This window comes from Glossina fuscipes, unplaced genomic scaffold (genome assembly GCF_014805625.2).
Source record: "Glossina fuscipes isolate IAEA_lab_2018 unplaced genomic scaffold, Yale_Gfus_2 60510, whole genome shotgun sequence".
Taxonomy (NCBI): Eukaryota; Metazoa; Arthropoda; class Insecta; order Diptera; family Glossinidae; genus Glossina; species Glossina fuscipes.
The window spans coordinates 25,435-50,697 of record NW_024002876.1 but is presented as its reverse complement, the minus strand read 5'-3'; the positions used below and the strand labels follow the sequence as shown (position 1 = coordinate 50,697).

General features: G+C 35.8%; 1 protein-coding gene across 7 annotated transcripts in view; it reads right to left on the bottom strand.

Annotated features, from left to right (window-relative positions):
* Positions 1-25,263, bottom strand: part of LOC119643365 — a 141,506-nt gene that overhangs the window by 109,147 nt on the left and 7,096 nt on the right. For 3 of the 7 annotated variants that reach the window (XM_038042715.1, XM_038042716.1, XM_038042717.1), the window contains exon 3: positions 17,585-24,043. In XM_038042715.1, the coding sequence (XP_037898643.1) occupies positions 17,585-24,043 (6,459 nt within the window). Of the gene's footprint in view, positions 1-7,451; positions 14,330-17,584; positions 24,044-25,263 lie in introns of those variants that run through there. The other 4 variants (XM_038042712.1, XM_038042713.1, XM_038042714.1 and 1 more) reach the window with 2 other exon arrangements.

Sequence of the window (25,263 nt, the reverse complement as noted above, 5' to 3'; positions counted from 1 at the left end):
ATATTAGGAAAAGAAGTAACCAAACAAAATCAAAAAAGTTCAACCAATTGCAGACTTTCCAGCACCAAAATCACTCACTGACTTTGCTCGCTAAGGACTTTGTTATGTTTTCCATACTTCTCGAAACATGACCGTAAAATTGGGGAAAAAAGAGCTGGAATACTTCAGTTATCTAGAAAGAGTTTGACCTTGAATAAAATTGAATGAAGCCATGCCAATTTTGGCAAAGACTTCAAACTCACTGTAGCCGTTTACAATTTCGCTGCCGAAGCAATTTTGTCTTAGGAAAGGCGACCAATAACCTTTCTATGTCACACTCTAAATAATGCAAAGAAATGTTATGCTACAAACAAGAAAAACCTTTAGCTACAATACGCTCACTAAACCCTTTATGTAATTACCTTTACGAATCAGAGGAAATCTACGTGTATACACATCACCAACCACTGACAAATATTTTAAGTAATGAAAGTACCAATCAGAATTGAAACCGATGGCGGGCAATTCTCAGCGGATATAAGTGCAAATTGCAATACCAACCTGATAGAGGAAACATAGTAGACTGACTCTTGATCCAGACCACCTTCAAATAGGGTAATAAATTCTTTAACCTGTACAGTCTATAGCAACGAGAGCTCAGGACGCAGATCTAGTTCCATCAAAATAACGAAAACGTAATTTTTTTCGTCAGAAGGAAGTCAGGAAAGAGAAAGAAACGGGAAGGGTGCGGCCACCATATAGTTGACGTGTGCAATCACCTGAGCACTCACTATAACTACGACCAAAGTAAACTCTGATGTACATGGTTAATTATAAAACAGAGTGATAAAGGCAGTTATAAACTTTTCTTTTTTCTCAGTTTTTCGGAATATGCAGTAACGCCGTAGGAGTTTACTAAACAGACTTTGATTAAAATATTAAAAAAATACGTCTGCACAAACGTTATAAACGGTCAAAGGAGACAAGGGGACGAATATTGTAATAGAATCAGAAAAAATTGTGCATAAAAAGAAGTGAAAATTTTACAGTTGAACAAAGTCGGCCATTAAATTCTCTGCAGTCCTTTTAGTAATAAAGTTATTCGTATTCATTTTCGTGGTAATTATATATCATTTTCAAGCAAAGCCATTCTTTTTAGAGAAGCGTTCATACAGGACGGTGCCCGTAACTTTAATTGACGTGATCCAAATTTAGCCAACTTAATTTACTAACTACTTTTTTATTTCCACCTGCTTTCGCCATAAAAAAAGCAAACATGCATGCTTATACGGCGGGGTCTAAAAGCTGTATCCTATGTGCTAGATACTATGGAAAAATTTTCATCAACTACGGTTAAATTTTTGATCAAATTACTCTTATGAATCAATTTCCATAATAAAATATTAAAAATTCGACATTTTCGCCATATAAACGCTTATTTTTCATTAGAACGTATAGGGCGTACTTCAAAAAATCGACTTACGGAGTCGAAACTTGGTAAGGTAAATTGCTATGTATAATTACTATTACGGAACAATTTTCACCATACAATAATAATAATTAAACCTTTTTGTCATATAAAAACTCACTTTTGATGGAAACGTTTACATGGAAGAGGGTTCAAAAAATTACTCCATCCGATACAAACTTCTCGCAACAATTAAGAATCCTCAGCGATTATCGATGATCATATACTTTCAAGTATTTTTGATGAATGGGCCGATTGAATCCATTTTCTACAGGGCTGATTCTTGGGCCAAAACATCCAGAAAAACGACTGGCTTTCATGTCTAACAAATTCAGGTACTTTAAGTTTTTAAGAAAGTGCATTTTTCTAGACATTTATTTATTTGTGTACCGTGATCCATTCCAAGTTCATTATTTCTTGGATACTCTTTATTGCCGTATATAAATTGCAGTTTCTTTTTTGTTGTTTTGTGCTTAAATTCTGACAATTCCCCGTAAACTTATCACATTGCCGTGCTTCATTTTCTTATTTTCCTTGCGTGTATTGTGGTGATCTGTGCAGTTGGCACTGTTCGAGCATGTCTAACTGTTTCTGCAGAAAAGCACCCGAAAATTCAATATAGGGTTTTAAGAGTTCTGTCACAGCATGGACAGGTAGATTAAGAATGTAGGAATCTAATTCGAGTAGAAGATTAAGTCGCACATTAATGACTTGCAAGCGGCCATGAAAGTAGTAGAGGATGAGCTAGAAAAAAAGCCCAATCTTTGGAAATTGTCGTTCCAGTCTTTGGCTCTTCTCGAGATTATCATCGTGGTTTGATTTTAGTCAAATATGTTTTTTAAATTGCGTGGACTTCCAGTTTGGCTTTGCAACCAGTATACTGAACAACCTCTTATCTCTGATTTTAAACATTCATCTGCTAATGGTTCTCTTAACCCTCAGAGACATTGCCTATGAGCAAAATCTTCGGTTCCTTGAAGCTATAGATTGGTGAATCTATTATTAGCGTGAAGTATGTAATGAAGAAGGAAAGCAATAAAGCGCGCGCTAACTTCTTCGGAAATACAAACTCCAAGCAAATGTGACACATGATCCGTAACAAAGATATATTGGGAAGTAGTAGAAATAACCCAAAGAGATATATGGAAAAGTTATTAATGAATTTTTTGTGCTAAATCAACTAAATGTCCCCACAATTTTTCAATAAATTTAGAGATAGAGATTTCTCTTTCTAATTCGAGAATGTGGATGAAAACATTCTTTATCGTGTTGTTTGCAAAATAACATCTACCTCGGTTAGGTTTGATGAAGTATCTATCGAACTTGTTAAGTTAATCTTTCCCCACATATCTAAACAATGGTACTAAAAGATACTGGGGGTACTAATGACCTCCAAATATCCCAAGGAGTGGAAAATAGCTCGAATAAGAACCATGCTTAAGCACGGTTTCTCTTTTGCACATAACAATCTTCGACCCGATTAACATCTTTCCCAGCCTCTCCAAAGTTACGAAGCATATCATGATGAAATAACTTGATTCATTCTTGAATAACAATAATGCCCAGTTTGGCTTTCGGCCTGGGCGTTGCACCTCGTAACTTTTCATCCCCGTCACGAAGTTCATTAGGGATAACATCAACGTTGTTATCTGGTGTGTTTCTGTCGCTCTCGATCTAACAAAAGCATTTGATAGTGCCCATACGCTATGCTTCTTAACAAATTGATATGATAAATTCAACTTTTCCCGGAGTGCTTGTAAACGTATGTGGTCGTGTATTTCGGATCGAAAGCAATTTGTTTCTGTGAATGGCTCTAACTTTCCCCTCGCTGAGACCATGTTTGGTGCACCGCAGGACCCACATTTTGTGTTCCTTACTGTTTAATCTCTTCGCAAATGATTTTGGGAATATAGTGGATAACGTCAACTCTTTTTTTTCAGGCGACATCTTGCTTTTATAGAGATAATGAAGGTAATTTATATTTATTTGTTCGAAAACAATATTTACTAGTCGTTAGCACTTCAATTCTCCCCGTGCTGGGTCATTCAATCTCAACGTCAAAATGACTGGGGATTCCATTGGTCTAGTGGATGGCATGTATATATGTCACTAGGCACTAGACCTATGGCTTTATTGTTATACAAGTAACAAGTATTGTTACACAAGTAACAATAAAACCAATGGAGAACAGGGAAGTGTCTAAGTCCAGTATTTTATGTAATTTTCAATATTTTTTCAGATTTTCCGATCGCTGACAAAATTTTAAATGCAATCTTCATCTCAACAAAATTTCAATTTGGCTGAACAAATGGAATATCAAAATAAATGCTGAAAAGTCTACGCACATTACGTTTACATTAAATAAGGGTTCTTGTCCTTCGTTATTTTTGAATGGTAATAATATCCCTACCTACGACTGTCTAAACTACCTTGGCTTACCTATTGACCAAAGATTAGCATGGAAATATCATATTAAAGCTAAATGACAAAAACTTGTCTTAAAAATCAGTAGACTCTTACGGCTAACCCGTGCAAAATCTCAGTTTAATCTAAGAAATAAATGCAATTTATACAAGAGTTACCTACCAACTGCCAGTAACTCTAATATTAAAATGCTCCAAAAATATGAATCTACAACCTCCGGCGTAATTGTAAATGCGCCGTAGTTCGTTAGGAACAAAACTGCTCATGATGACCCGGAAGATTCATCAAAAAACAAATCATTTCTACCAAATTTCCCGTTTTTTTTTTTTTCTTTAAACATCATATCTCTATTCCAATATTGTTTTTTTTTTTTAAGGATAAAAGCTTCTGTTATTTTTCTCATACTGAACATTTACCTATTATTTTTATAGATTGAAAGTTATATATGTAATTTAGAAAAAAAAAGAAAAGCCCGTATGAAGCACAAAACCACAAGTAGTATAAAGTTCACCACAAAAGTTGTGAGGTATAATAATGTAGAAACTAAATTTAAATTTAAATACCTAATTGGAAGGAATACCATTTTTTGTTATTGTCCTAGATAATTACGAATCCGAAATCATTGAGTTTCGAACAATAATGAATAATTACAGTGGCCATATTTCTCTAACTGAAACATCAAAATTTGATAAGACGCCTGAAATTCAGATTTTCCCATTCTCTTACAAAACCAAAGTCTATCGAGAACTGACTCAATTTAAATATCATATGGTTTCGTCGACAGTAGCAACACCTGTATGACATTATAAGACTTTATTAAGTAATTTTTTGCTTATCATGGCATTTATTTGATACGGGTAAAGGGAAAAAAGTCAATATTAACAGAGTTAAGTTAAAGAATTTAGCAAAAAAAACTCGAAATTATAAGAATAAAAAAGGGGTGTTTATGTGTACTAATTTGAAGAGATACAAGAACATGTTATAAAAATATTGCTATGAGCAACTATCACATGAATAGTTCAACGTCCAAGGCCGAAAATAATGCCATCACCGATCGCATTAAGTTGGTCGTTTTTTAAACCCTAAAATTAATAAGGAAGAGTTTAGAGTGTTCACCCAAGTTTCGATAAACATTCGACTAAAAATTCGCAGCTAAGTTGAAATGAGCGGACTTTAGACTTCAAACCCTAAACATTTTGATAATTCTAGAGAGACGACTCAGAAAGAACAATGAATTTTTCAAGTTATTAGAAAAGGAAGCTGAGGATCACGGCTTTTCTCTCGGACGCCTTGCGAATAAAACGATTTTTCAACTGGCAAACCGCAATTTTCAGTAGGATCTAGAGTTTTGAAGGACGACATACCATAACCATACCATAACCAACACCTCGCACCTACAAAACCTGCACGCGAGCCAAATCTTTACATAATCAATACGAAATTAACCGATCAGATTTTTCCAATGCATTTGTATTACAGCAGGACGTACAATTCATATTAGTTAGGAGATTTCCAGACAGATTATGCACTGTATAGAAACGTTTAATGATTAAGCTTAAGTGTGCGTGAGCAAATTATGTCAACAACTATTAATCCCAGTCAGAGTAAGAATAGAAATAGAGCCCACACCTGTAGCAAAGGAAGTTCGTTTTACAAAAGTAATATTTAAGAAAAGCCGATAGCCTGTGTTGCTAGTGCTCAATGTCTCTTTTTTTAGTCTAAGAATTCAATTCATTAGTCTAAAATTAAAATAATAATAATAATAATAAGAAAAGCAGAAAATGAATATCAGTACATGCCTAAACATTAAGTGCGTTTTTTTCAGAAAACGGTTTCTAGAAACGCCATGGAATATAATTTCAAAAAGTTTCATCGTTTTCATTCGCACTTTTTACAATACATTAGGAACGGCAAAATTATTCAAATAAGACTTTTTAATGTTGCATGTAAATATGTTTGCAATAAATGTTTTTATGTATTAATGGTAAAATCATCTTAGCTTAAAGAAAAAAAAATACAAAAGGTAAAAGATTAGCAGATGTGCGACAAGTTAATGTAGTTTTTACTACAAAAAATTGAACTTAGACAAAAATTGAACTTATTGGATTAAATATTTGCCAGTCACACTAAAATCATTATTTTTAAAGCATTCTATAGGTTTCATCAATTATAGGTATGTAGATTAATTGATTTTCTTCTTTTTTTTTTAAATTCAAATTTGCATCAGTTACACTGCGGAGCGCAGGACTCTGTCAAGTACATATGCCTCAAAAGAATGATTGAGATGCTACGATTTTTTAGTAGTCCTCCTAATTAATATATTTTTTTTTAATATTTTAAAGTATGCTTAATAACCTACCCTAATATTATTAAACTGCCATCTTGCCATCCATCCAAAAAAATCGTCACAAAACTTCTTTTTTTAGGTTATTATAGTGGCGTTATTCCTCAAAAATATTTCGTATAATAAAATGTTATCAAAGATTTCTGAAAAATTACATGCTTTAAATACGTCGCATTAGAGGTCGAAAGTAGCAATGTATCATTCGCTTGTTTAAGAATGAGAAATAATTTAAATTGAATAAAGTTAAGACCATACTATAGTTTACGTAAAAGATGCTTTCAATTAGCTCCCTGTGGCACTCTCTTAAAGGTGTGAAGCAGAATTCATAGCGACTTGTTAAACTCTGTTCGGTTTTACCAGCGTTTGGTAGTTTTATCAGAGAAATCGGAAAAAATTTTAGTCTTCAAATAATATTTGGCAAATCCTCGCAATATCGGTTTCCTATTGCACAATGTTGCTGTTTCTAAAATCATGCTTACACAGTTTGCGTTTACTTGCGACGAAAGTGAATAGATATAGCTTCCTTCGTGGTTGGTATAAGTATAACAATGTTTAATCTTTTGTTTCTTCATATATGGAAATAACGCGGTTAAACAATTTAATCTCATATCATATTACTATTCATAAACTAAATAATAGATATTAGGGCTAGAAAGTGAGTTTATAGACAAATAAAAACGTTATGGACAGGCACAGCTGATCATAAAATGTGACACACAGAAACCTAAATTCACATAGTTCAAATATACCAAATATAATTTTCTTTTGAAAGATCTTGTGATTTGTTACTTGTTCACTTTCACTCATTCAAAGTACTAAAAATTAGACTTTGATGCCATGTAAAAAGCTTACTTTTCATAGAAACGCTTATACAGTAGGAGGTTGAAAAAAGTTGGCCATCCGATCAAAGTTTTTCTCTTCAGTCGAACAGATAAGTTTAAATCGCTTCAGATAACAATTCGGAATTTTTATCGTTATAATGAAAGGTGGGCCTATCTAAAGTCGATTTGAATGTTACATACATCCCAAGAAACTTAATTCACTTGTACCACAAGTGATAGGAAGTACAGAAACAGCATTAGAAAAAAGGAGTTGCTGTGTACTATAAAGAAACTAAGGGATAAGTAATCTAAGCTGTGCTATATTAATCAGCTGCAAACATCCATGTTCACAAAGGAGTGAGGATATAATTTTATTAATTATAATTCTTGTTAGTGATTAATTTCTGTGACTTACCTTGTCCCGTTGTTTATTCAATTCGTCTTCTTTCATTTTTTCCTGATTATTTTTCTCTTCTAGTTTACGTTCCTTTAAAGTTTTTAATAACTTCCATTTGCTACTACTTAAATTACCGTTACCGGATTGGTCAGTACACAATTCTGTGTTCACACTTTTTTTGACCGATTTCGTTTCGTTTATGATGGCCATTTCACCAATATCACCGCATAAACTTGGTGATATAATTATTTCTGTTTTAGATTCTATTTTCGTATTGTCATCCGTTATTGCAATGCTTATTGCAAAATCGTTTTTCGTTTCATTTGTTACGTGTGAAGACTGAACTGGAGAAGATATGTCGACGGTTTCTTGTGTTGTTGACTTGACAAGATCGGTAACAATTTCAGCTGCAGTATCATCGCAATAATCAAATTCTTTAGTATGCAGAGTACCTTTGGTATTTTCTAACGCTGTTATTGGTTCAATACCATTAGATTGATCGCCTGTAGAGTTTTCAAACATTTTATTTTTTTTAAATGCTTTGTAATTAGGAGCAATTCGGCATGGTTGTTTGTCATTCTCGTCTACAACATCGCTCAATTCGGTTGGTGTATCTGGTCCAGATGTAGCGCCGGATGAAAGGCTCTGTAATGGCTTTTCGGTATCTAACCATTCAGTTTCATTTATGCAGTCTTTTTCATCCACAACAATATTTTCAAAGGGCATTTCTTGATCACTAAATTGATCCATTGATCTTACGGACGTTGGTTTTATATCGTCCTTTTGATTTTCAAGAGCTTTAATGCAAGATTTGGGTGCTTTATATTCTGCAATATGTAGGAGTTTACCGTCATCATCGGATGATAAAGACGAACTAGAGGAAAATGGCTGATGTTCATTGCCCCCGCTTTCAAACATGTTTTCACCCGTCATATTAGAACGTTTCATGCCTCGGCGCTTTTTATAGCGCTTTTGAGGTGCTTTTTCATTCTGCAATCGCTGTTGTTTTTGTTGCTGGCGGTTCTCTTGGTCACTTCGAGGAATTGTTTCTGGAATTTGCTCAGTAATTTCTTCATGTAGCACACGAGAATCGCTGGTAACGTTTTGAGAACTTACGGTTTTTATTTCTTTATCTTCATTAAAAACAGTTAACGTATCATCCCCGTTAATATCTTGCCAGGCACTGTGAATGTCTGCAACTTTGGTGTGTTTCTCGTGAATGTGAGAGAACCGTATGTTACAGCTGCGTTCATTAAGCGATGTACGGTTAAATTGTTGCCTGGCTTCTGGATGAAGCTTAACAATAAATTGTAACTCCTGTAGAACCTGACTCATAAGAGCTTTTACTTCCTCGTTTGGCTGATACTCTTTTATTACTAAATCTTCACTATTATTCAATTGATCAATTTGATTAAAAAGTTGCTGGTTTGCAACATTTTGAGAGTCTGAATTTTTCTTTTGCAGCTGTTGTTTCTGCATTTCTAATTTTTGCTGCCTTTCTAATTCATCTAACTGTCTTAGTTCATAGCAAAAGTATTCATCGTCTGTGTCAATACTATCTTCGGTACTTTGTCGACGAGACGATGAAAATGTGCGATATGAGTGTTGGCTACGATTGTCGTCGTCCTCCCGGGAATTGCTAAGCGCTGGTATTTCAAGGGATTGGGATGCTAAAAGACGACCACTTGTAATACTTTTATTTACGGCGACGGTATTATTATCGACGCTTGCGTGGAAAATGTTATTATTTTCGCTGCTGCTGTTATTAGTATCAACACCAGGCGAACAAGGTATATTATTATCGTCAATAAAAAGTGAATTTTCCTTTTGTAAGTGACGTGCATTATTAACTGCGTTTGAAGGAAAACCTTGACAGACATAGTTATCAGACAAATTTTTATCCTTAACTTTGTTGTTGTCGCTAATATTATTGGAGATAATTTCCACATATGTAGTTGGCGGCGGTACTATGGTTTGCGCTTCGGACATTTTTGTTGTTGCTGACCTCATATTTTCTATGTACAAGAAAACTTCTGTTGAACTTTGCATGCATTTTGCTTGCATTGAAACGGATCTGTTTTCAGCTTCCTTGCCTATTATCGCATTTATTCCTTGTTGCTCACTTTCTGATAAATTAGATTCAATGTTTCCCATTTTTGTTTCGAGAAGTTCAACTCCTTCCTCGGCTAGTTTTTCAATCCCGTGTGTTGATTCGTCTATTTTCTTAGGACACTCGGTATTCACATTGTGTTCTACTTCGGGAGTGACTGTATTTAAACGATCACTTCCATAATCGCTTGCTATGGAGTCATCATTATCCGATGATGTAAAACTTGGCAAATCAACTTCAGGATCGGAAAGACTAATTCCGTGGCGCAAGCCAAAGCTGCTCCGTCTGTATGTCTTCGCTTTTTGCATAAAGTTGTTCATAGTTGTCGTGAATGAGCTTCGCTTTTTATGTCTGGAAGTAGTCTTGGTAGCTGTGCCATTTACTGAATGTAAGACCATTGTATTTCTATCTCTATTGCTTGAATGTATATGACGATCTAATGCATTGGACACTACAGACGGATATGAGCCGGCCTGGCCACGCAAACGTACCTTGGGTCGTTGGGTTTCACAATCCCCGGAAGGTAATGACTGCGAGCGATTATAACGTGTTGAGCGTTTAAATCTAAAATTGTCGGTTAGAATATTGCTGATTTTACTCCACATTCGCGGATGCTTACTGTTATGGTTTTCATTACCGGACAATATGCTAACTATTGCTAAGCTAGTGTGTACTACGTGATCATTATTTGAAGATTTAGTTCTTAATGGAGGCATGCAAACACTATAGGGACGTTTACGTCCAAGTGTAACATCTTTATTTTCTGCCAATGTACCATTTAAGTTATCCAGCTGAGGTTGTTCATGATTTTCTGCGGCTGTCATAGCAATGTTTGCACCCAGATATTCCAATTTAAAATGGTTGTTAGCGTCTGCTATGAGATTCGATGTAGGATAATAAACGAGACGATCTGTCAGTTGCCGTTGTCTGTTTTGAAGATTGGTTAGTTTAGGTATCGGCTCAAATCCTGTTACAATTTTACACCTTACTTCGTCCTTAGCAGTCTTGGACTCTTGAGTTCTGAGCAAGTCGGGTGTTCGTCGCTGTTCCAATTGTTGTTGCCGTTGATCCCAAGCCAGCATTTCATCAACTGTTCGAACGTCTGGTTGGTCTTCTAAAACTTCGTGATCAAAAATCCGAAACATAGATTTATTTTCGTAAGCTGAGCAAATAGGCATATTTTTTGATAGTTCTCGTATGTAGTTGAGGTTTTCTTCCGTAAATGTGTAAGGTTTATCGTTTCCGTCTACTTGATTATAATGTTCAATGTCATCTATAATTGAAGTCATAGGGAGTTCTTCGGTTTGTGGATGTTCTTTTGCTACTAGATGAAACATTTCTGCGTTCATGTTTTGGTACTTGGTGAAAAATGGATTACTATCGCTAACTAGAGCAACCGATATTGGTGAGTTTGGTGACTTCTCCCAACTGGAAACTCCACTCATCGATGAGAGACCCGAATCAGATTTCGTATGCTTTGGCGAAATGGTTCTTACCGGAACATTTTCTCGCATCAAGCAACTAGAATCCATTACGAATGGATTTATTGAGATGTTTTTATTACTTTCAGAAATATTTTGTAAAGGCAAACTGTTGTAGCTTCGGCTGTATTTCGAGTATGTGTTATTTTTGTATTGAATGTCATGCTCTGAATTATTGGCGGGAGTAAACACTTCCAAATCGGGGGCGGGCGGTGGGGGACTCTGTACTTCCGTAATGTCGTCTAAAATATTATCGATTTCAATACCTGCATAATTCCCGATTTTAGTTTGATGATCGGGATTTTGTAAATGTAGCAAGAATAACATACTATTATGTCGTTCCAAGTTACGCTTTAGCGATTTTATGTACTCGTCATTGTTGTAAATATTACTGGATGATGTGTGATTCAATTCTTCACAATAACTGTGAGTTGATTCTAATAAAAAACGCTCATGGGGTGAGCTCTCGTCTACGCCCTCGGCCGTCAAAACATTCGGGATTTGTTTGTGCTGGTATTTTTTAAAATTCATTTCTTTTTCTTGAGTTTCTAGTTGTTTTAGTTGTTCGTTTAAGTTTGTGTTGTTTTCCTCCAGCTGGGCGCTATTGTCAGCAAAGTTGAAGCGAAAGGGGGCACCTTTCACTAATAACGATGAGCGAGAATACGACAAAGGAACTGTTTTTCTATCTTTTTTGGCTACGCAAGTTTCCCTTGTTGCCTGAGTTTGTTTGGTTTTTCCGGCACATTTGAGTTTGTAGTTATCGAATGAGTTGCCCACTAATTTCTTTAAAGTATCTATATTTTTCTCCAGTTTTCTTAAAACTAATTCAAACTTTTTTAAACTGTCCCCATCTAAGGAGTGCATTTCTTCCGACAATGTAACCGGATTTAAAAGCAACATAATAAGATTTTTATCTACTTGTTGAAGCTTTTCGAAAAACAGATGTTTAGAAATTATGAGTCGACGTAGCCGATCAATCTGCTCGGCAGAAAGAACTTCAAGATCATTAATTTTATTAATTTCCAACACCAAAACGTCTACAATGCTATCTATAGCGCTTTCATCACATTTATTATAGTTGCTTCCACCAAAGCTTGCTATTTGAATTGCGAAGGAAGTTGTAGAGCAATCACTAGAGAAGCCATCCTCCTTATTCAAAGGCCTTCCAGTTTCTTTTGAATTATGGTCACTTGAGCCCAGAGCTGACACAATTAAGCCAGTGGCAGAGTCATCATATATTGACAACTGACTAGGTTGATGTAAACAATTAGTGCCTGCCTGAGTTCCAGCGTGAGCTAAGGCGCTCTTTAAATTATTCAACATTTCCATTTCATTTTTATGATGGTGTTTCTTCTTTTTATGTTTTTTGTGCTCTCTCTCTTTTCTATTGGGCGAAGCGGTCAATGTCGCCGTAGTCGTAATTGGAGGTTGCACTGGTAATAGAGTCGAACTTAATAAGTCTTTACATTTCACTGCAAATTCAACATCAATTGCCATGCGTGATTTGTCTTCATTGTTGATTTCATCTTCATTATCTTCCCGTATCATATCAAGAGCTGAATTTGTGCGCGTCGATGATGATGAAAAACCTACAAGATATTGATCATGTTGCTGCTCCGATCGTTGTAAGAGGTGTTCTATGTTACTGAATTCGACCGCTAGACTGTTCTCGCGATAAGCTTCGTTAAGAGTCTTATAAAAGTGTTCATCATTTTTAGTAACGTCTTTCGCTAGTATCAAGGACATCACTCCTCCTCCACTTTTATCATCGATTTGGTTCGATTGGTGATGTGCCTCACCTGCTTCAGAGACGTTTTCTCGAAAAAACTTAATTTGTTCATTTACATCTTCCCCGATTGCAGCGGTCCCCATTCGATGCTCTAAATCATTTTGGTGATCAGCCATTTCATTTATTTGAAATATATTGCTGTTTAGCAATTGTGAAGCCGTATTTTTCTGGCCTGACAAAGGAGTCATTTCTTTAGAAGGAGTAGTTGTCTTAAAAGTCTGATCATTTAGTCCTCTACCAAGTGATATTGTACGGTTACTCACGGATCGTCTATTCAAAATATGTTTTAATACTTCAGACTGTGGTTGGTGCTCGTAAAAATACAAGTCAGCGTTAGAGCATATCTTACGCGGTAACTCACCGTCGATTTCCTGTGTCCTTTGTTGGGATGGCGTACTTATGGTAGGAATTATTCTGTTGGAGCGTAGCTTAGCACCTAAGTCGGGAAATTCATCAGCTGTGTCACAGTTCAAGTGAGGCGATTTACAGTTAACATCGTCTGCAGTAAACGGCGGAGATATAGTAGGTTCCTTTGGAAATTTTCGCTGCTCTTCTAACAAATTACTCAGAATAACTACTTCATTTCGCATGATTTGATGTTCTGGGATAGGGCGCTCTTGCCCACCGCGCGTATCAAAATCATTAGTTATTTTGACTGCATTTCCCAGTTCGTGACTTAAAAATTTTGGCTGCTGTTCAAGAAAAGCTATAAAGTCGTCTGTCATTAGATCTTTTTCATAGTCTAAATGGCTGCTTGTTGAATGCACCACCAGGTCTAAATGTTGTACTTTCTCTTGTTGCTCTTTAACAGCCATCAGGCCCATTAGATTATTTATCACTGACTGTTGTTCCAGGGATATGCTTTCCAATTTTTCCATGCGTGACCATATCTTACTGTATTCTGTCGATAACATATCCAAACCACGCCAGGCAAATTTCAATTCCGTCTCAAGCATACTTATACGCGTCGCTATCTTGTCCATATAATCGGAGATGATGTAATCGCAATGGTGTTGCGTGTTATAAAATTGGCAAAAGTGCCGCTGCGTAGGTGCAGAGGACAGTTCGTTTCCATGGGAAAAACGATTATAACCGCAGGAGGCATTCGAACTCAACCCTGATGAAGAGTTTAAAACAAATGGCTGGGGCGATCTGAATTGATTTTCTTCTTGTGGTTGGTGCTGTTGAATATATTGCAAGTTGCGGAAACTAGAATGTTGGATGCTCGCGTCCTTCTGATTACAAAGAAGCGATTCAAATTGTTGCTTTTGTTCTGATGCATTGTAACGCAGCTCGCTATCATTGGCATCTGCTACGTTTAATAACTGATAATACTTGGGGGAACTGTTAAGTGAGTCGTACTGATATTGTGATAAATTTTCAGCGGTCATCATATAGCCATCAGTACCTGCTTTTCGCTGCATTAGTTCAAAATTTAATTGCTTCGGCAACGAAGTCAGTGACATTTTGTTTTAAATTTTATAATGGACCGCTAATGATAGAAATTGTAATGTCGAATACTTAACATTCTCTGAAGACTAACTAATTGTAGAGACAAAATTTGAATTAAGCTCTAATGTAATATGTAACAGAAATAAACTAAAAAAACCCATACATGTTAAATAATATAGGGTCCAAATCTTTAAAATATTTCGTTCAATTTTAAACTCAAGATTGGATTCCTTCTATAGAAGTCGCTATATAATTTATAAGTCTTCCATGACGAAAAGAAACAAAACTTACTCCAAATTTTTATAAAGCTAAATAAGTAGTTACAGATTTTCGAGCTTTGCCTAATTTGTATCAAATTATACGTCCATGACGTGTTCTTAATTTATTATCAACAGCTACCCACTCATAATACATCCTGGCCTTGCTCACATTTCATAAAAATATGTGTCTTGAAAAAGAAACTCTAATATGAACACTAAATAATAACATATTAAAACACACTATACATGGGCAGTTATTTCCCAAAAATCGATTTTATGCAAAACGCAGTGCAATCGGATGTGTCCATGCGCCCGTATGTCATTATTGATTCCTAAAGTTTGTAGACAACAACTTTAAATGAAAAAGTTATAAAATAGGTCATTATTTCCAGAGATAAGTTATTTAATATGTAGGTTTGTTAGCACATAAGCATATTTTTAATAGGGATTGGGAAAAACTGCAATTGTGTTGTAAGTATTGACAAAAATTTCTTTACATGGCTAAGTGCCTAACATACTTAAATTTTCATTTTTATTAATTATTTTCTGTTTTTCAATTAGCTTCATTTCGTTGTTTTATTTTTAACTGTTCCTTATAAGCGAGCGCCAGATGTGTAACTATAAACTATTTAGTTTTTGACAGGAAAATTGAACGCTTGCAGTTTAGTCAAATAATTTTTTTTTTCCATTATACTCGAAAGTTTTGTTTCAATTTTGCATTTGATTCGTAGCGTTTTCTTTTTATAACTTTCAAGAAGATTAATTGATTTTTTTCGTAATGTTTAAAAATTGTTTAAAGTAAACTCTGACTTGGATTCCAGCGACTTTAAACGGGCAGCCGAATAAACAAATAAATGAATTAGAGAGCTTATGAGCTTAGACATCACCGAAGAAATTTGTACGTCATAAAACCCCGTTCTCCACTATAAATATGGTTTCCATACTACTGCTCCTTGAAAAGAACAAAAAGTGCACTAAGTGAAATCAACGAAACAAATAAAGCTCTTTTCAGCGAATCAAAGCTTCCACAATACGAACTATGTGGCAACATTATTAAACACTAAAACAACCCTTTTATCTCCATAGAAAGTTCGCCGATTATACGGCTGTGTAAAGCAACTGTTTTACTATTTCGACCTAATTTAATGACGTCTTTCTACGCCACCATCGCGTAGAAATAGATACCAATTTATTTTAATAATTTTAAAACAGTCTCATTAGAATTGTTTAACTACGTTTTTCTCTTCTTAGCTTTAAGGTAAAAATGTGTATGCATATTGAAAAACACCAAGTCAAACTAAGAGTGCCAAATACGGCCTTATTGTTACACAAATGTTCGCTACAAAATTGTTAACTTTTGTTGAAAAAGTAAAAAAACCCAAAAAGATTTGGCTGTATATATGCTTTTGTTGGTTCACCAATGCACATTGACATGTATATGCGGAAGTATAATAAGGGTCTAAATTAAGTACACAGAAATTTTCGTAAAGTATATTGCTATTTCTACTTTCCTGTGTCAGACAACTTTATAAATATTCAATAAATTTAAATATATATTTTTTTAAGAACTAACGAAAGAATTTTTGGGAATATTCATCTGGATTTTATATTAGTCATTCTCCCAAAATATTTATCTATAAAATATGAAACTAAGGCAAACCACTTTTGATGAATTTGACGTAACAATTCGTTTTTATTTCCATTTGCAAGATTTTGGTTAATCTTGCAGCAAGAATATTTGCACACAAAAATTTCGAATTATCATATATACCTATTATTGAAATTGAAATAGATTCTTAGGTTTTTAAAATTTAAATGTAAAACCTATGTACATACTTACACACGATTCAGAAATATGCGAATGTTATCAAAAAGAAGAGTTAAAACAATTTTAAACGTCGTAGCCACGTCTAATACATTTCACCAATATTTCTACGAAAATACAATAAATAAACCCTAACGTAAGATATTTAAAATGATTCCTTGTTGGCATATTTTTCGTAAGAATCTTTACATGGGAACACGCCCAAAACATGAGCCAACGTGATTTAAAGTTAACTTATTTCATTAAAGATTTATTTATTCTCTACATATTTTCGTCATAAAATACTCAGAATTATACGTTGTTAGCGTACAAAAGCTAACTTTTCATGAAAACTCTTGTATTGAAAGGGATATGAAAGTTAGCGGAACCGACCTTACCATTTGTGATAAAAGGTATATCATTTGATTTGAGATGAATCCGCCTTTCAAAATTTTGAGCCACTTTGAACCGTCAAAATACACCTATCGTTGTGATGACCTTTGACAATATAAATCTTAGTGATTTCTTGATAGGGGTCGATACGCTCTCACGCAACGCTCTGAAATAGCAAAAATTCAATGGGAAAATGGTGAAAATATGACGAGACGGCTCATAGAGTTCATACTGGTTTTGGTCAACATCAAGCACCTACTGTAATCAGTGTAATCAATAAATTCGAGCATCTCGGACAATGTGCTGTGAGGATTCCAACCAATTTTGTGTGGGAATGAATTTTTTTAAACTTTTTTCTTTGTTATGATGGAAGTTTATCCATTTCATATATACACTTACTTTCGCTTATGGACTCTATATGGACTATAGTGATTTAGTTTTAGGATCTCTTTCGCGTTCTCATGAAAAAAAGCTTTAGAAGGCAGCTGATAAATAACATAAACTTCCCCCCACAGTAAGTTTACAAGTAATAAATATTGCTTTTACATATTAGTGTGTATACCAAATATGTTTAACCAGCACCAACGAACTCACTTGTTAATCCGTCATGCTTATTGAGACCCTATATATATAGTTTTCGAAGTAGGTAAGAAATGTTTTCTTTTCAATGATAACATTTACACTATCACAAACTGTTATACTTATGTGCAAGGGCGCGCACAATCGTTGAAGCACATCATTATATATATTAAAATAAAAGAGACATAGTAGGCAAAAGTTCCTAATGTAATCTATGTCTCATATATCACAGGTATATGTAATGAAATAATTAAACACAGATAACGGGTTATTGTTTACTTACATTGAGTTGAATGATAATTTTGTTGAAGGCCCAATGCCATCGTTGACGAGCAGTTATCTCCGGTTTACGCTTGGGGATCTGCATGTGTCCGCTAACAACTTCCTCAGTTTCACCACGGGTTAATTTATTTTTGCGAATTTGTAAAGTCTGATGGCCTGGATAGATTGTGAGATTGTGAAGTTCGTCGACATCATCCATCAATAGTATATTACTGGACTTGCGACTGAGAGATTTAGCTGGAGAGACACCGCTTTTATCACTGAGCACGATTGACGATAACTCGTCCTCTTCCATAATGATGCTGTTTTGCTTTTTGATTTGTTGATGTGCTTGTAATTGATTTGCCAATGTGGTTGTTAGATTGGCCACAACTAAATCTTCTGTTTGCGTTGTGTGCTTCTGGGTTTCTAAAGAACGATTAATCTTGTCTATTGCGTTTGGGTATATTCCACTACCACTTGAGCTTTCATCTAAGTAATTACCGCTATCCTCACTGGGGTACATATCATCCACGTAGTCAATTGATGTTTCCAACTTACGCATATCTTCGTCACTGTACTGCAATGATTTTTGATACACTGAATTTTGCTGTTGTGGCTGTTCCTTCGGCGATATATAAAATTGGTTGCCATTATTAACTTTTAATATTTTCTGAGTTTCCCGCTCTTTGTTATTTTCATCAATTTGAAGATATTTGTATTCGTCCTCTTCGTTAAAATAATCGTCGCGATAATCATAACCACCGTTTGCGTGTTCATAATAGCTACTAATGAGATGACTGGTGACCCTTTGGTCGTCTAAAACTTCTGTTAATTTTTGCGAACTTATGCTATATTCATGTTGTTCGTTATCAATGTCATAGTTAAGATCGTGCCTGATATCTACATCTTTGTCGGTATTGAGCACATCTTCTTCATCAGTGTCATAAGTTTCTGTTGGTTGTTGTTTCATCAAGTAGCCCGATTTTGCGGGGTTAATAATGGGCAGTTTTTTGCCAGTGGATGTAACAACTGGCACAGTTGGGAGCAATTTCATTTGGTGTTGATTTTGATGGTCGTATGTTTGATATTCTGAACTTTGTTCGTAATTTATTAGTTTCAGAGTACTGTGTTCATAACTATCATTGTTGGTGATTGAATATGGGCTGCGTCCATGTTGTTGTTCTAAAATCACTTCCCTTTTGCAACTAGTTCCAGTGGTTTCAGTGCTGTCAGTAGTTGCGGGAATCGTCTCCTTGTTAGGTGTCAACTGATGCTTCTGTTGTTGGCCCTTAACATTATTAGAGTTGGGTACTTTTTGTACAACCGCGCTTGCAATTGAAGCCCCTTGATTAACTGCCAGCGTGGCTGATTGAACAGCGGCAGCTGCTTTTCCTAAAAATGTGCCAAACATCCCTCCGCTGGCAGGTTTGGATCCTGTTACACTAACCGCTGTCCTAGTAGTTGGTGGCGTAGGTATTTGAGAAGCAACTTGTGATAACGATGACAAAATATTTTTAGTCTTCTTTGCAGTTTTCACCGTTTCAGTAGTCGCTGTAGAAACGGGAAGCGTACTTGGAGTGCTGAACGCGATCACTCTTTGTTTATCATCAATGCATTGTGGTCCGGCCTCTCTTTGATCCTCTGCATGACCATTCCTATCATAGTTTACCTCAAAGCTCACATCGTGCTCTGCGTTTGCAAAGGTTTTGTCTGCATCGTATAGTTTTGTTTCCGATTTAAAAGATGGACCGAATGTTTTTAACCCCGCATTGTCATAATCATCACTGCTCGTCACGTGATAAAATGTAGAGGACTGAAGGGTTTTGTGTAAATTCCCAGCGTCTTCAACTTTCCTATTATCTTCTTTATAAGTTGTGATGCAAACATTATTGTTGAGTAATTTTTCATCTACAGTGAGGCTATTCTTACCACAGCATTCTTCCTTGGCGATTTGTATGTTAGAAAAGTTTGTTTTTAAGTCAGAACTGTTAGGCGTTGATTCTGCCGTCGACATAGATATCGTAATATGTTCAATTCCTAATGTTTCCAAAGTAGATCCACTTATTAGCGTACTTGAGGTCGTTGTCTCCGCTGTTGTTGAAATATGTTTATTGCCTCCGCTCAACAGGTTACCAACGTTTGGTACCAATTTCGAAGGAAAACTGAAACCGAAGCTCTTCCTTGTACTGCTGGATTGTTTTTGAGAAATATTACTGCTGGTTGTGCGACCACCAATAACAAGTCCGTCAAGCCCATCTTTCAAACCCTTGGAGAAATCATCCAGCAGGTTAGAGGCCTTGCCAGCAACCAAAGTTGTTGTTGCTGTAGGAGTTTTATGTGGATCCGAAGGAGATGACTTTGATGATGTAACTTCGTTTTCTGATGCTATTGCTGACAGCTTGTTGTCACTATCTGGTCTAATGACATCGGTGGTAATCTCACTAGTAGTAGCGTTACAATTTGCGTCAGTGACACAACTTACGGCGTAAACCAAAGTATTGCTTTCTGTCGGAGTGTTAAAAATTGTATCACTAACTTCTGGAAAACTTTGTATGTCACTTGATTTTGAAAGTAAAGGCATTGTCGTTGTGACAGCGCTGGTTGTTTGCTGCACTTCTGACTGATTGGTGATAGTGACAGATTTCATTAAGAAGTTTAAGTCTACATCGTAACTTGTATAAAAACTGTTATCAAAACCTACTGTTGTCAAAAGGGCTTCACTTGTTTTTGAGTACGGTGCAACTGATGAAGAATCAAACGTTTCAAAGGTTAAATAATCATTGCTTTTATTATTTAAAACGATGGTGGTAGCAGCAGGAACATAGCCCGGAAATTCCGCTTTGTTTTCTTCTACTGTTAGGTCTGATAATGCGTTATTTTGATCATCAATAACAAGCGGTTTTGTTTCCGCTTCAGTAGGTAAAAAAGTATCGAGATCACTTAACTTGTACATGCTTAAATAACTTTTAGAATAGTCACCAAACGATGTTAAGAGCGTATCGCTAATATACACAGGTAGATCTGTAGCAATCGGTACAGTCGTCGAGATTGTTGTAAATGTAGACGTAGTAGATGTGTGGCTACATGTACTATTAAGACTTTTTAAATAGTCTTCATATGTTATTGTGGTAAAGTCAACAACTGGACTATGTTCGCTTAATGTTCTTTGTGTGGATTTTTTGAGAGTAGGGCTTGTACTTACTGGCAACGATTCAAATACCTTGAAATTTGTTGTAGGCAAACTATTTGTATACAATGATGTTAATGATGATGAAATCATCACATCAGTGCTGCATTTTGTGGTTGTGATTATCGGACACGAATTATTCAAAGTTGAGGACTCAGCCGCACTTATTGGACTCACTTGCGGCGACTTTTCAGCCGTTGTTACTCTCACATACGTTGTAATTGTGGGTAAAATGGTAGCTACCGTAGAAGGAAACGTATATTCTTCTATAAAATCATCTGATTTATTTGAAGTATACAGACCCTCTAATTTCGAATTGACGGTTACTGTTCTGGTTGATGCTAATGTTAATGAACACGGCGAAGCTATCGTTGATGAGGATGATATCAGAGGTAATATGGAAGATTCATTTGTAATCTCGGGCTTTATATCTGTAATTAATGACACCACTGATGTTAGTGGTAATACTGGCGGGGTATGCGCAGTCGTGAGAGGTTTGGTGCTTGTATAACATGTGTCTCCTTTGTTGTCGTCTGAGAATGCGCTGTTATAACTGTACTTAGTGTAATCATTCCTGAAGTATGAATTTTTGTTAATACTGTCAGTGTTGTCATTATTAAGACTGTGATCGAGATTACTGTCACCAAAAGTTTTTTTCAATACAGTAGTTTCACTGTCACTAATGTTTGCTATTTCAGTAGACACTGCTTCAGTTAAAGTCATATTAGAAGTAGAATTGTTGTGAATGCTAACGTCACGCGATGATAATTGTGATGATGACGGTTGAAAATTTATGTGACTTTCGATGGTATTAGGGTCAGATTTTTTAACAAAACATGGATCCAGAAAACCTGCAGGTTTCGAAATGGAGAGAAATGAGGGAAATGTTAAATTGCTGCTACTACTTGTCGTGTATGTTGTTGACGATATGTACGAATTTAAATAATTCTTTTCACCGAAAGCATCCTCTACACTGAAATCGGATGTGTTCGTCGTAGTTGATATTGTGGTTAGTGGTGTTGTTAATGCAGACGGAGGTTCCCTCAATGGCTCGAGGTCATTATATGCCAGGTTTTCTGTTTTCCCTGTGTCTGGGTATGTAGATTTAAATGCCACAGTAGACATTTTATTCCTTATAAATTCCTCCGCAAAGTTTTCTTTCATTGTTAATGTTTCTTCTGATTTTATATTATATTTCTTAAAATCAAAAAATTCTTTTCCATTATTGTTGTTGTTGTTTTTTGCATCGTTATCAAATGTTTCTCTACTAAAGTCATAGCTACTCTCATTGTTGGAGTGAAGCCGTTTAATTTCGTTACCATTAAAAAGAAGAGTACTTGAATCAAAAGATTTAGCTGACGATGCCGTTGTCGTAACAACTGCTTCCAGCGCTGTTATCGTTTTCGTGGTAGTCAAAATGGGGGAGGAAGATGCTTGTGATATGGTTGTTTGTGATGATGTTGCTACTGCCAGTTTTGTTGTCGGTTTTAATGCTGTCGAGTTTAGTGGTACAGATGTTGATGATGATGATAATGATGTTAGCGATGTTGTGGGTAACATGAACGGTAACGTATTGATAACTTCAGGCGTTTCCGCTGTTTTTGTTCGGGTACTGGTGATTGTATGTGTCAATGTTGAATTTAAGCTTTGCGCCGTAGAAATTGTAATAGGTACTCTATCATCTTTACTAAAGCACGAAGATGAATCCAGTAAGAATGTTGGTGGTTGTGGTAAGTGTTTACCCAAGCTGGGATACCGGGTCGTCGTAGTTATTGGGGCAACTGGCAGACGTTTGGGTAATTTTTTAGCGATTGTATTTAATGTTGGCACCGCCGTAACCTTTGTTGACATTGGCGTCTGCGATGCAACTATCGGAGATGACGACGACAACAGTATAGACGTTGATGTAGCTAAGGTTACTGATGAAAAAGCAGTGGTATTGCCTAAACTTCTGGAAGCGACCATTAGAGGTAAATCGGTATTTTCGCATATGTAGCTTTTGGTCTCTCGGTTATCATCTTTTGTTGAATATATCTGATCGATGGAATGGCTGGCGCTTGTCTTAAGACTCTTAGACGCCCCTCCTAACTTTTTACTTAATTGATGTGGCGACATACGAGTCTCGCCGCTAGCTATTACAGAAGCAGTCGTCATAGCTTGTATAATCGAAAATCGACGCTGTTGTAGTCCATGCAGTTTATGTGGTGCGATATTTGTTGTTGTGGTGGATGCGGTTGAGTCGCTACAGATAGACGTACAGTCGCTGGAAAAACTAAATTCAGCATCAAAAGACGATTGATGCATATGAATAGCCATTTGTGGGCGTGATTCCGTCAGACAATAATCAGAGTAGTCGGATGCACTACTATTGATGTGTATGATATGAGCTGTGTCGCCATAATAATTGTACTGGTTGTTTATTGTCGCTAATGTCGTCGCGGTGTCTTTCCTTGCAGTCGTTTCATTTGAGGTATCTTCAAATAATTGGCGCTTTAAATTAATACAAGCATTTACTTGGGGCCGTGACAATGCACGCAAAGGCACCACCGGCAAAAACTTATTCGCACTGCGAATGCTACTGCCACACACAGTCGTGACCCCATAAGAACCAGACTCATCACTAACGTCGTAGGGTGGTATTATAGACTTCTTATGCATATTGTCATAGTCTTTGCCCCAAGCAGGATTCGTTTTGTCAATACCTACATCAACTTCTGATATTGAAGGCAGATTGGCACCTTCACCGTCGAAGTTTATCGGTGGTCTATTGTACATACCATCCCAAGTAACACTGCTGTGTGGCTGCTCCGGCGCCATCTCAGGCAGAGTTTTCAACATGTGACCCAATTCGCCTTGGGTGTCACTGTTGACAAGTCTCCAATGGTCGTTACATTCGTATTCATCATCGTTCTTCATTCCACTTCCACCATCGTCATCGTTATTGGTCAAAATTGTATTCTTGGTATTGCTGTCTTCCTGAGGATAGGCATTATGGTGAAACATTAAATTATCTGTAGCCATTACAGACTGGACATTCATAGTATTATATTTTTCAAAGGTTTTCCTATTATTAGCCACTGTCATAGGTACGAGAAATGGTTTCTTGTAATTAACTCCGTTACTGGTCGACGAACACTGCTTGCTGTATTGCGCATTATCGTATGTGTGGAAGAAAGTTTTCGCAACACCACGATCATAATTGCTATAACTATGTAAAGTGCTACTAATTGGTCGGCTATTATAGGATAAGGCATCAATTTCATTGAAATAATTATCGTTTTGAGAATAAGACTGCAATGACACATAAAAACACAGAAAGAATTCACGAATAAGTCTTGGCATTCGCAGTTTATACTATATTATAAGCGCGTATAAGTATAGGACCGACAATTTTAATTGAAGATGGACGCTGCAAGGAGTTTGGGCATAATATTTGCTAGAAATCGGGCATAAATTATATATATATATATATATATATATATATATATATATAACAAGGTGGTACTAAAATATATATATATATAACAAGGTGGTACTAAAATATATATATATATATATATACAAATATATATTTGTACACATAAATATATATTATCTTTAGCACATATATTTTAGTACCACCTTGTTTTTAGTTGCTTTTACTAGATTAACGGTAGAGGATTGAATGTTTTTATTTATAAAACAGTTTAACGATGCTATTACCTTTCCTACGATCGCTTGTGCAGATTAGAATTTATCGTTGGGAGTGGACTTCAAATTTCAAATATACTAATAAGATTCTCAAATCACAAATTCTGTTTTATGCAATAATCATTAAAATATATAAATGCGTATGTACACATTCATATTGGACTGTTTTGTCATGTCAGTGGTTTCCGCATCCACTGATGGCTTCATATTGGTAGTGTAAATTTATTTCTGCTGATTTGTTTGGCAACATTTTAGCCATATTACAAAGAAATTGCACGAAGTACTTTATTTAAAATTGTGTTCATCGCTTGCCACAAAAAACTTTTTCGCGCACAATGGAAGCTATGCTGCGAGAAAAAATATTTTATCAATTATGACCCATGATACTTAGGTTTCCTAAATGGATGAAACGCTTAATGCCAGGAGATCCAAATAATAATGATATTACAGTAAATTTAGCAATGCCTCTGTACTATGTAGCTAGTTTTCTGTGAATGAGGAAACCCGTCAATCGAGAGGTAAATTGAAAACATTCATTAATGTTGTGAAAAAAATACTAGCACATATAATGTGGATACAAGATAGAAATCTATAAAAATGTATCAGGTCTAAATTCTAGGTTATAGAGGTCAACAAAAAACTCCTTTTTTTAGAAGACCAACCCGATAAAAGACGTCTAAGAATTTTATATCAAATGTGTAACCATCTCCCCTATATAACTGATTTCAAAAAGTGCTTGGAAAATAGTAGTAAACACGCAAGAATTTCAACAGGATCGAATGGATCCTTATTATCATAATGTGTAAAATGTATTGGGAGAT